This window comes from Colias philodice, chromosome 23 (genome assembly GCF_061535455.1).
Source record: "Colias philodice isolate Cphi_HAF_F1 chromosome 23, ilColPhil1 Martin Lab GWU primary, whole genome shotgun sequence".
Classification (NCBI taxonomy): Eukaryota; Metazoa; Arthropoda; class Insecta; order Lepidoptera; family Pieridae; genus Colias; species Colias philodice.
Genome location: NC_143108.1, coordinates 4,383,268 through 4,396,516, shown reverse-complemented (window position 1 = coordinate 4,396,516; position 13,249 = coordinate 4,383,268). Strand labels below are relative to the sequence as shown.

The window sequence follows — 13,249 nt, the reverse complement described above, 5'->3', positions numbered from 1 at the left end:
AATTATCTTCATTAAAAACACACATACTTAATCCTGTACAAAAACGTCTACAATTACAACATATAAATTGTAGTCGAAAACGTTAAAGAAAAATCAAGCTTATTGCTATTAACTTCAAGGCGTATTCACAAAACGTACAAAAAAATTTCATTCAGATAAACTGAAACGAGACCACCTTATTTTTGGTGCGTTGTAGTCTGAATTCTATTTGATGACTTTTTTGATACAGTAAATTTGAATTAGATAGAGATACTAACGGTCTTACTTATAAAATGTTACTCATTCGCTAAGCAATGGATTAGTTATTGCAATAACCTGTCTTGTTTTTATGAATGACGTTTCATGTGAGCAAGAGCAGGACACAGCTATGGTAGGAAATGGTTGAAATTTATCCATTGTTTAACTTTTTATAAGTAAGGCCGTAAGTGTCTAAACACACTACGCCGAAGTTCCGTTGCTAATTTTATGTGCGGCAATAAGTGCCGAATTTACGCGGCGGAAAATTAGCTGCGTAACTTTATGTCGCGGCGTACGAAAACGAACCCAATTTCGGTCGTTTACAACGGTATATTTACATCAAAAGAACGAATGCTCATTCTAAAAACCCCACTAAAAGATCACGAAAGAATGCCCTTGCTCTAGCTCTATGTTCGTTTGATATAAACGTACCGTGACGTTGGCTCTATAGAATAAGTTACTGCAGAACACGCTCGACCGAAGTTCGGCTGTTCGCTATAAGGCAACATAGTTTCGGCATTATGTGTCGTGAGTAATTCATTCAAATAACATTGCTTGCGTAATTGTGTTGAACTTCAGCAGTGTGTTTAGACGCTTATGCTTAGAATACATATTATATAAACTGAGGTAGAAGAGGCATATGCGTAAAAGTCAGTAAATTAGTCGTGTTGCATTTAGTCGGTTACGTTGCTAACTCTTTTTGGCTAAAGGATAAATAATTAATGTAAATGTATATTCTATCTTTGTTTTACTACGGAGTACGCGAATGAACGTTACCTACTATGTATGTTTGTGTCTGGGTAGAATATATTATATTAGTGCTAGTCGCATAGACCGATTCTACGTATGTATATATATATGGGCATTTCTCTGCTAAATGGAAAATCACTGTCCCAAGCAAATTTTATTAGAATAAGTTCTATCATTTCTATTTTTTTAGGATTAATATGAACATAAAATGGTATTCTTGGTTCACAATTGCTCATTATGTAATTTAATATAATAATTTTCGAGAAAAAAAATGTTATACATGTCAAAAACCACTCCCCTGGTATGTCCCTTTTCCAGAATTAGAAGTATTGATACCTATATATATTTAATACTTGTCAATTCGTTACTAAATAATAATAATATGTAATTGCAGAAGACTGTGGCATATTTTAAATTATAAATTACATGTCTATAATAAAAAAAATATTGAAAAAAATGAATACGAAGTTTGTCCTCAAATTTTTAAAACACTACCCTGGTAACATTTGAAAACGGCGCAAAAATCACTTAGGTTATTAGTCCAAAACATTTCAACCATGAAATGGAACGCTAACGGTGTAAAGTTCGTTCGGTTGTCAATGTAAATAGACAGCCGCCATTTTTTCAGTAGCACCACTGTGTTTGGATGTGAACAACGCGTCGCGGCCGTTAGTACGAACACTCCACTGGTGAGCATTTGTCTTCATATTTTAAGACTTTTAATTAAGATAATTTGTTTAAATTATTTTACTAGCAATCATGTCTGCACATCTGTGTTATAAATGTGATATGTTTTAATGATTTTGAGATAATTGGTTTTCAAGTTAAAAAAACATTCCCCTGGTCAACATCCCCCTGTCATTTATATGCACAGGGGAGTGTTCCTTACCTCAGGGGAATGTTTTTTTTAAGTTTTGTAAAGACTTAATTGCTGGATATCGCATCAATTTTCCTCAGCGTTAATAATATGTACCAAATAAATAAATAAATAATATAATTATCGTTCTTTTTCGTAGGTTATAGCTCAAAATGCCACCTAAAATGAAGCCACCCAAAACAAGAGAAGAAATATTACAACAAAAACGAATAGCTGAACGATTGAGATAACAACGACTTAAAAATGACCCTCAAAAACAAGAAGAAAGGCGTCTTTCAGAATATCCATAGTCATTTTTTTAATTGCATCATCGCCAACTGTAAATAGAGTGATTGAAGGACACCTTTGACACACAGAGTCTATAAAAGATTCCATACTATCGATATCTCCTCCTGCAGCAACGACAGCATCAGCAGATCTTTTGCACGTGGCGCCAATACCATCTGTGGCACTCTTGCCATGGCCACTCTCTGAAAAATTCCAGGAAAACTTTTCTACATTTGGAACCTCCACATGTAGCCTCGAAGTCACAATATGGAACATCATTTTATTTCGATACTGTGTAACGGGTCCGTCGCTCACAAAATGAATGCCGGTAATATGCGATGGTAAAGTACTAAAATAGGATTTTAAGGCATTTTTAGTGTGTAAACTACCACAGTATGAAGGCTCAGCTGAAGTCTAGAACCTCCAAAATGATAGGCCTGTATCTCACAGACTCCGATTCTGAAGTCGAAATCCCGCTATCTCAAATCTCACGGACATGACTGCATTACAGAGACTATCCTTTTAAGACCGATTGAAAATACTAAGACTGATCTTGAGAATACTGCGGAGCCTAGTACAAGCGTCCTTCAGCAAACTTATTATAACAGTGGTGATCACGTTTTAGTTAAGTTTATTGTCGGGAACAGGGAATATCGCTATGCTGCGGTTGTTAATAAAGTGATGAGGACGGCGAACTAACAGTGACTTTTCTGAAAATTTGTGATAACAAGGGCTACAAGTTTAGAATAGATGAGAATGATATGTCTGATGTCGGTTTTGACCAAATATTGGAAACGTTCCTGATCTGAACGTGACTGTTAAAGGAAGTAGATAATTTTATAGTTTTCCAAAATTGATACATGTCTTTGAGAAATAAGAGATGTTTCCCTGAAAGATAAAATTGATTTTTAGTGGTATACTGTGCCAGCAATGATAATTATTTCAAGTTACCTGAAAAGTATAAATGTTTCTTAATTGTAAGCCAAAAAAAGTTTATTGTGAATATTCGATAACAGAGGTAATATTTTTGTTTTTATTTTATTTAACATTCTAAGAGCTGACTTATGTCAAACAATCAGTATTTTAGAAAGACTGTAAAAGTAAGAAGTTGATTTTGTTCAGTTTAAAACAAATGTTATAAAAATGTCTCTATTTTGTAAGTGAATTTAGTTTTGATCTCGTTGATTATTTCAGTAATAATTACACATTGTAAGAGCTAATAAAAATAAAGATTTGATTATTTATACATACAAAAATATTAGTTTTAGTTCATAAAAACATTCCCCTGGTTAGTCACAACATTACCCTGTCACGATTTTGCACAAAACCGCTCATAACTCAAAAACAAAGAAAAAAATGTGTGTGTTTCTTTAATATATATTTTTGAAATACTATTACCTTGCTTTGTATCGACAAACATTCTCAACATTTGATAAATTTTGGTTAGGACAGTCTTGTTTGAACGAGTTTCCAAATAGCAGAGAAACACCCATATAGTATATAGTATGATTAAATGTTTAAAAATACTGTGAATTCTTAGTAGTGATAGATCATTTAACTTATTTTTAAAATAGCATGAAATTGAAAAATTAATACATCAAGTATGTAATTAAAGCTAAATCACTACATAGTATAAAATAAAGATCTTTAAAACTACGCAACGGATTTTGTTGCGGTTTTTTTATATAATGAGTCTCGTGGTTTTTTGTGTATAATTTATTATGTGTTAGACAAAGCGTGGAGAAAGTAAGTTAAAAATGAAACACAAAATAAAAAACTAAAACATTTATTAAACACAAGGCGGAATGTTAGGCGTCGACAACATAATTGGGATGAACTACGAGTAAGGGGTCGTCTTCTACTTCTTGTTCTAACTTCTGAGTTGCTTTTAGACCCGTTGTTGAGAGCGGGATTATCACTTGGTCCTGGAAAATAACATTTTTATATTAATAATAATATCTTTGTATAATTTTAACAATCTACATTGCAAAGAATATTGATACTTGTAAGAAATATGCAATAGTATAATAGTATGTACATATAGTTTTTTTTATTAAAATTTTTTAAACTTATTAATTGTATTCTTATACAAAAACTAATTTGGACAATAAATTACAATACAATGACACAAATTAAATTTTTGTGCACACTGCTATAATATTTGGTAATTATTCATTGTTAAAAAAACGAATCATTTCTTCTGATTTTACAAAATTTCTCAATACAGTTTGTTACATTTTTATACAGTTATTTTGCAAAAATACTCACATGGTACATAAGCCTATCAATGACCTTCTCGACCAAGGTCTTCCGTTCTAACAGATCGTCTTCAGTTTCAATTTGTCCTTGAGCAACCAATTGTTCTAGATACCAGCTTACTAGAGCACTCTTGTGCATGCCTGCACTTTCTTCACCTGAAAATTATATTAATAAATTGTTTATATTTCATTATTTAGTATTTTTGTAACTTTAAATTCTGAATAGTGAATAGAAATAATAACGTTCATTTACACATTGTTTAAAGATAATTTTGAATTTATTTGATGTACTTATAGCATATCAGCAAAATCAAAGATTTAGGCTTTTCCTGATTTTGAATACAAGTGATATTATCTCTACTCTAGTGATAGTGATATTTACCTCTAGTCTCAGCCTCTCCCTCTTCTTTCCTCATGTACACGACCAGCATGTTACTCAGAGATTTGTACTCTTCAAATGATAATGTTAGTTTTTTTTTTGACCCAGTATCTGCACTTGACTGTTCAGTTGCTGAAATTATTGAAATGGGTTGAATTTTATGTTTATGTTCAATTTACATATTAAGATCAAAATCAATATACATTTACCATTATTTGAATTAATTATTTAACTACTGTAAGTTTTTTTATTAATTTATTTGAATAATAATGAAATAAAATTTGAGTGGTAATAAAAGGAGTAAACATTTAAATACGCCCAATACTATATTATAATTAATCTAAAACATTTACTTAAAAATAAAAAGTATACATACCAGTGCCGTTTGGTGTGTCTTGATCGACGTCCATACTAGGCTCGTACTGCGGATCTTCTTCTTCTAAATGAATGTCGGGTTGTTCTACACGGATTATCGATTTGTTCAGTAACCTAGAGAGAAATATTTAGGTTTAAAAAAATGCGCCGTTAAATTGTTATAAGGTATCTAATATGCGAATGTTGTCCCTAAATGTCTTGACGTGACTTTTTCAGCGTGCGCTTTTTAATGTTCTACATAGTTGTGTGTTTAGGTGGAATTCCTTAATCGAAAAAGGGAGGATCCTCTACCAGTCTACTCGACTGACCAGCGATGATATCGGATAGTTGTATATATGCTCTCTATAGCAAAAATATTTTGCTTGTGCGATTCAAAGCGACGTCAGATGTGTCGTTTCATCGTCTACCACACCCAGTCGAAAAAAAAATCCCCCTGTATACAGGGTGTAATCGTTAAGTGTGCACAGGCGATTATTCCGTAACTATTGCAGATATAAAAAAACTTTATACTGACATCGAAAGCCCTATCTATACCTAATGAGTAAAATGACAACAAATAAAATGGTAAATATCCAAAAATTTTACACCAAACACTCCCATACATTTAGTATAAGACATGACTATCCTAAACATGTAATATGAAAAAATTTTGGTTCTTTTTTTGAATTTGTGCTTAAATTACTTCGCAAATTTTAATAAAAATTCATTTAGAAATTGTATACAGAGCTCGATGTTCAATACAATGGTATTCCAAAACGAGGATGTCACTTCGAACATTTGCTTTGAGCACAAAATGTATGGAAAATTCAATGTATGGGAGTGTTTAATGTAACTTTTTTGGATATTTCCCGCTTTATTTTTAAAAAGTTATTATTGTCATTTAACACATTAGGTAACGTACTTTCGATATCAGTATAAAGTTTTTTGATATCTGCAATAGTTACGATATAATCGCCTGTGCACACTTAATGATTACACTCTATATAGTATCCCATATAACCTGATAACGATTACACCCTGTATAGTATCCCATATAACCTGTTAACGATTACACCCTGTATAGTATCCCATATAACCTGTTAACGATTACACCCTGTATAGTATCCCATATAACCTGTTAACGATTACACCCTGTATAGTATCCCATATAACCTGTTAACGATTACACCCTGTATAGTATCCCATATAACCTGTTAACGATTACACCCTGTATAGTATCCCATATAACCTGTTAACGATTACACCCTGTATAGTATCCCATATAACCTGTTAACGATTACACCCTGTATAGTATCCCATATAACCTGTTAACGATTACACCCTGTATATATCCCATATGACCTGTACGCCTCGTGCACGTGTTGCGCAGTGACGTGCCCGCTGCAGTGCATCTTGGCCATGGCCTCAGCCAGCCGCACCATGGACTCCAGCTGCCGCACCGTGATGCGCCACGACCCGCCGCCGCCCGTGCCGTCCCGGGAACGGAGTACTGTGTAGTACTCCACTAGGATCTTGCCCGCTTCCTGTGGTGTACAGGGTGTTGTTTAAAGACGGGTTGCACTCCGGGAGTGCCGGCAGAAGTGAAAACTTGATTATTAACGTTAGCATGTTTGATATTTTGGAATGGTATCCGTCTTACGCTTTTTCGATCAGGTCACGTGTCCTGACGCGAGTTTAAGATTTTATACCCATTACAGAAAAAGTGCTCAACGCCGCTAAAGAAGTTTTCGCTTCAAAAATATTGGTACATAAATACTACCAAGTACTACATACAGCTACATACATACATTTGTACATGCTTGTGTCTGTTTGTCTTTTTCTGTGTTTGTAATCTTGTGTGTGTGAAATAAAGAATGATCTATCTATTTATCTATTTACATACGTATATACCAAATACCAATTAAAATTCGGAATGTTTCTCAAAGTTGTAGTACATACCATATAATTTACAAGGCTGTTTGTTAAAAAATATAGCCTAATTACAAAATATTTTTTCTAAATATTTCGAATATACACAACTATTATGAATTATTGTGTTATATTATTGGAATGTGAGGGAATTGTGAGGAAAATTTGATTAAGAAAAAAAAATACATATTTAAAACATATTTAACTCATTAAAAAAATCACAAAAAAGGCAAGACAAAGCAAACAGGCAAAAGCATATACGGTAATATGATGACATTTTTAAATTTTAAATCAACATTTAAAATCTTACCTCTGTAATAAGCGGCTTGAAACTCCTCGCAAACGCAATATATCTCAACAGATCCTCCCTTGTATACACACAATCATAAGTTTCCTCTTTATTACAATGTAGATCTACAATCCTTCTTGCAATCGCATAGTCGACCATTTCGCTACTTTCATCTATTAATATGAAGAATAGATCAAATCTCGACATGATAGGAGCACTGAGGGCGACATTTTGTTGAAGCGATTTGGCTCTATCGTATCTACCCCCTATGGGGTTGGCTGCGGCTAATATTGATGTTCTAGCGTTTAGTGTGGCTCGGACTCCTGCCTGTAAGTGTGAATAGAAACTGATATTTATTATTCGGTAAATAATTATAACCTAAAAAAACAGAAAGACTAATCATCATTTTATATAAAATAAAGTGGTATAAACTACGTATGATTTAGATATCATAATATTATATTTGTAAAATGATTGTATTGTCGTGTTGAATCGGTTAAATAAAATTAATCTCTGAATTATTATTTATTTAAGTGAAACTTCTTTAGGCGCGTTGAGAGTAAAATTCAAGGTCGCGTCATGGCAATACCATCAAGCCATGAAGGCGACGATTTTGGTTTCTTTGAATCTTGGCAAAGAAGTTTCACTTCTGACACGTTTTCTTACCTTGGCCAAAGAGATAGTCTGTTGCTCCATAGCCTCGTGTATAGCGACCTGGTCAGTGGGGTCCATCTTGTCGAACTCATCGATACAACACACTCCATTGTCCGCTAACATTAGAGCACCTGCTTCTATTACGAAGTCGAATGATTCTTCGTCCTGAAAATTGTACGTTTCATAACACTAATGTTATCTTCATTTTAATAAGCTATTGGGAAATTATTAATTAATATATTATGTAGCCTAAAATTATTAGGATTGCAAAAAAAATAATATTAATCGAATTAATTTAAAGAATAGGAAAAACATCGAATATTGCACACATGCTAAGGATTCAATGATAACACTGAAATGATAACAATGAAAATTCTATTAAATCTTTGTCCTAAATTTTTATATAAAATTTTATGAAAATTATAAATTACAAAGCTGTAAATGGTTACAATTCATATATTTTAAAGGAAAGAAGAAAATAAAATAAATTCCACTAATCTAAAAAACATCAAATTACACATCAATATACTTTTTTAAGCTATTGCATAGCTTCTATCGCGGGCCTTGAGCGCGGGGACCGAATCGAGAAATTCCGTAACGAAAAACCTCACGCTCCCCACTCCGACGGGCGCGGAGGTGTGGCTTGAAGGCATAGCATGCAATAGCTTTACCGCGGCAGTCCCCGAGTGACACACGTGTTTTTTTATTAATAAAAATAAAACATACCTTAACAACAGCCGCAGTAAGACCAGCAGCAGACGAGGCTTTCCCACTAGTGTATACTGCTCTCGGTGAGATCTCGCTCACTTGCTTCAATAATTGTGATTTTGCAGTACTCGGGTCGCCCACTATACATACATTGATGTCTCCACGGAGGGTTGTACCTTTGATCAAGGGCAAGGTATTTTATGAATTGAATATTTTAATTAATTGATATATGTCACTGTTAGCTTGTAAAAGTTTGCAAGAATATTAACTGTTAAAAATAATACAGTTTATATGGTTTTTCATCTTGCAAGATAGTTTTAATGATTGGTATAACAAAAATCAAAATGGTATTTTTGATTATGTTACATATGTATTTTGGAGAATTAAATTGTAAAACTGACATGATTAAAAAGAGCAACTATGGAGCTTCTTGCCGGTTCTTCCCCATAGTTACTGCTTTCCGAATAGGTGGTAAATGTTAAAAATATGTACTTAATGACGTTTCAAAAGTGTTTCTAGAAGAAGTCTAATTGATTAAATAAATGTTTGAGCTTGAAAAGAATTATTTTTGTTAATTTGTCACTATAAACAACATTATTTTATAATGTATCTCGAGAGATTGTAAAGTTGCGAAAATTAATATGTTGAATTGTAAATGGTTTCGTTCATAATTATTTAACTGTAAGTTAACTGTATACAATTTCGCAAGACACATAATTAATTCTGTCATATTACGAATAAGGTTGTATCAAAGATACATATAAATTTTCTGTGTTTTCTAATTAAAATAAATAATGGTAAGAAGTAAGCACTATATTTTTTTAATATTCTTTACTTTGCTTTGCACATTTTAAGGAGAATAATATAATCAAACTTACTAACCTTCAATAGTAGTTTTGGCAACACCACCAAACAGCATAAGCAGTACTCCTCTTTTAACCTCACTATTGCCATGTATACTCGGAAATAAGCTTGTGATGAGATTATTGTATAGATTACGGTCTCTGGACATTTCATATACCTGTATAACAAAAAAGAGATTTAGCGCCGATTTTTCAATCCTTGGTTAAAACTTATTCGTCGAATAACGTATTAATTTACAATTTCAAAAATGTATTATAATTGCCCGTGTTTGGCAGTTTACAGGTGACATTTTAATATGTTCGTGTAATACTTTATTGGATGGATAAATTTTAAGCAAGGATTGAAAAATTGGCCCTTAGTAACATAAATTTAATCCTGGAAATGAGAACCTTATAGATATGATAGACTTGAAATTTATGTATTTTTAGCTGTTATGGACAAGCAAAAGCAAGTATTTTTATAGCTTTTGCGCAATTCAGGTATATAATCTACTTCACTTCAAAATATAATCAAAATCCGTACATATTTTTCGCGTGAAAGAGTAACAACATACAACCATAAAAAATTTTGCATTTATAATATAAGTAGGAACTTTAGAAGTAAAAAGAATACGTACCTTATCCCATTCCTTATCTGTCATCTGTTTTCTCATATCTTCAGTAGTAAGATCGTCGGTGGCTAAATCTCCTGTGCCGAAACGTCGAGATGTCGCTTGTACACTACATGCTAGGAATGCTGTCCTGAAATTTTTTTATATTGCTTAAAAAATGTCGATTTAGTATTATTAATACTAGATTTATGTGTTTTTGAAAATAGAATGTATTATGTATGGCTAATAGTGAAGTTATTTATCATCTTTAAAAAGAATTATCGAAATCGTTTCAGCCGTTCTCGAGTTATGCGCTTACCAACACATTTTGCGATTCATTTTTATATATAAGAAGATAAAAAAAATAATAAAAATCTTTATTGACATAATAATTATACAGGTCTAGATAATGAATCCTTCGACTCCCGAACTAGTTTAAAACTGTGTCTCAGGAGCCAGAGGCTTCTCCCAATATTGATCATAGTATTATGTCTATAAACTAAACTAAAAGCTATATTGCTTAAAAAATGTCGATTTAGTATTATTAATACTAGATTTATGTGTCTTTAAAAGTATAATGTATTATGTTTGGCTAATAGTGAAGTTATTAATCATCTTTATTTAATAAATGTAAGAAGGAAATCTATATTCATTCTAATGAGGTTGGTGTTAGATTAATAGAAGAAAAAAAAGACAGATTGCACTCCGGGAGTGCCGGCAGAAGTGAAAACTTGATTATTGAGCATGTTTGATATCCATCCGTCTTACGCTTTTTCGATCAGGTCACGTGTCCTGACGCGAGTTTAAGATTTTATACCCATTACGGAAGTTTTCACTTCAAAATGATGATTATTATAGTCTTACTACTGATTTATAATAATCACAGTTTTATCACACGCATTAAATCACAGTTTGAACATCTTAATTCACAATATGAAACTTTATAATAACAATACTTACTTATAATGCAACTCTCTCACACCCAAAGCCTTCAAGCCCTTAATACCTTCCATTTGTCCTTCATTGGCCAGTTTAGTTCTAGTGGTAAGTTCAGCTTTAGCGCCCGGCATTGAGAGAGATCCTACATCAGGCACAACTATGAGTGTGCCCGTGAAATCGTAACGGTCACCAGCCTATAATAAAAATAACACTAAAGTTAGTTCTAGTTAATTATTATTATTTTAAAAACTGAAGAACGGAAATGTAAATTAATTATGAATAAACAAATATGTCTTTAATCTTAATATATATATAAATCTCGTGTCACAATGTTTGTCCTCAATGGACTCCTAAACCACTTAACCGATTATAATAAAATTCGCACACCATGTGTAGTTCGATCCAACTTGAGAGATAGGATAGTTTCGACATGGAGGTACCATGGGCGAAGCCGGGGCGGACCGCTAGTAATTTCATATGTATTTTTAAACTTTAAGTTATCAGCACTTTTGTCTAGACATTTTTGTGGTCTGTGTGTGTTTACGATAAGTACCATTTTCAAATTTAGATTATATCTGCAATGAATAAAATATTTAATTATATTATTCAAGTTAAAGTTAAGTTACTTTCCAGTAGCACCTATATAACTTAGATACAAATAAATCTCATATTTGAAGATCTACTATACCTGTACAGATTCAACTGCCTCAGCTCTAAGAATAATTTCCAATGAGCGAGGTATACATCCCCTAGGTAATTCTGCCTGAGTCTCCTGTACTCTAATCTTTTGGAAGTCGACAAACACTGATTTATCTGCGTCCAGCATGAATCGGCGACGGTTTGCACACACTGGGTTACGGCAAATTGTTGGAATTGTGTACTGCAAATATAAAGCATGTTTATATAGTTCGTATTTTTAACGTGATAACGTTTTTAAAATCGTTTTAGTCGGGTGACATGTTCAGAAACTTGTCTCACACCAAAACCTCACGAGCGCGATCGCAGGTATAACGAGAGAGAGACGGACCGATCTCCTGTCTCATCTCGAGCGCTGCCACCAATAAGACGTTATCACGTAAACATCTCGATCGTAAACCTACTTTACAAACAACCAATTTTTTTTAAAAGATCTATGAAATATTATTATACTGAAATTAGTTATAGCAATATGAAACAACACAAAAAAGTGGAGAACATCAACAAATAACTTTACTGCTATCAAAATTATCCTTACCTTAAACTGTTGTTCCACATTTTTAATAACAGTCTGACAGTCCAAACACACAAAAGTACCCAATACAAGCTCAGGATGTACAGGGTGCGTCCTTACAATCTGTCCCGATATTCTGATGAGTGTTCCAATCTTAGCCGTCGTCAATTCCCTCACTTTATGCCTCGTCGGCACATCAACAAAGGACACATAACATTCTTTCCCTTGTAGCTCTTTTTTCATACCACTTTCAGCTAAACTTAACACATAATTCAATATAGCTTGATTCAAAAACGGATATATCCTGTAATATTCTTCAATGATTGTTGTGGCCAGATTTTGGTTGTATTTCTCGACATCGTCAAAACTTACTTCTAGTGTACTTAATTCTGGTTTTAGTAGCTCTCTAGCCTGTCTCTCATATTTTAGTTCATTGTCTTCTTTGAAACTGGAATTACAAAGATGCAAGTTACAGTGAGTATATTTACAAACCAACACGTTATCATGGAAAAAAATGGTATGAATCATGAATGTACTTAAAAATATTGGTCTCTAAATATTCACATAGCAATGAAAGTAAATAACAACACTTACTCTTCTAAGAAATCTTGAAAAAGTTTCTGACAACGAACTCCAACCTCGTCTTTAACTTGGCTTTGAGTAGCATATGTATCAGCGACATCCATTGCAACTTACGTTAATTACCACTGTTGAAAATAGTTTATAGTATATCACTTGGGCACTTTGATTGAGTTAGGAAATTAAAAACTAAACTGAATTCTGAAATAAAAATAAACGTTGCCGCCTGCCGGTGTTTGTGTATAGCATGACACATGACACTGACATTAATTGGATTTGGCGGGAAAAGATGCGGTATTCGTTCAAAAACAAATATTGTTTACGGTTATTCCCCAAGTTTAAGATTTTGGACTGTTGTAAGTTGTT

General features: G+C 33.0%; 1 protein-coding gene across 1 annotated transcript; it reads right to left on the bottom strand.

The window, feature by feature from the left end:
• Positions 1-3,901: 3,901 nt before the first annotated feature.
• On the bottom strand, positions 3,902-13,148 carry Mcm6 (minichromosome maintenance 6). The gene is made up of 14 exons (XM_089709718.1): positions 12,899-13,148; positions 12,329-12,752; positions 11,783-11,974; positions 11,116-11,288; positions 10,183-10,306; positions 9,585-9,723; positions 8,721-8,878; positions 8,007-8,159; positions 7,362-7,667; positions 6,485-6,666; positions 5,145-5,257; positions 4,772-4,900; positions 4,400-4,545; positions 3,902-4,056 (listed from the first exon to the last, which is right to left on the bottom strand). The coding sequence occupies exons 1-14, from the start codon at positions 12,988-12,990 to the stop codon at positions 3,940-3,942; spliced, it is 2,448 nt and encodes an 815-aa protein (XP_089565844.1). The 5' UTR covers positions 12,991-13,148; the 3' UTR covers positions 3,902-3,939.
• Between the last annotated feature and the right edge of the window lie 101 nt (positions 13,149-13,249).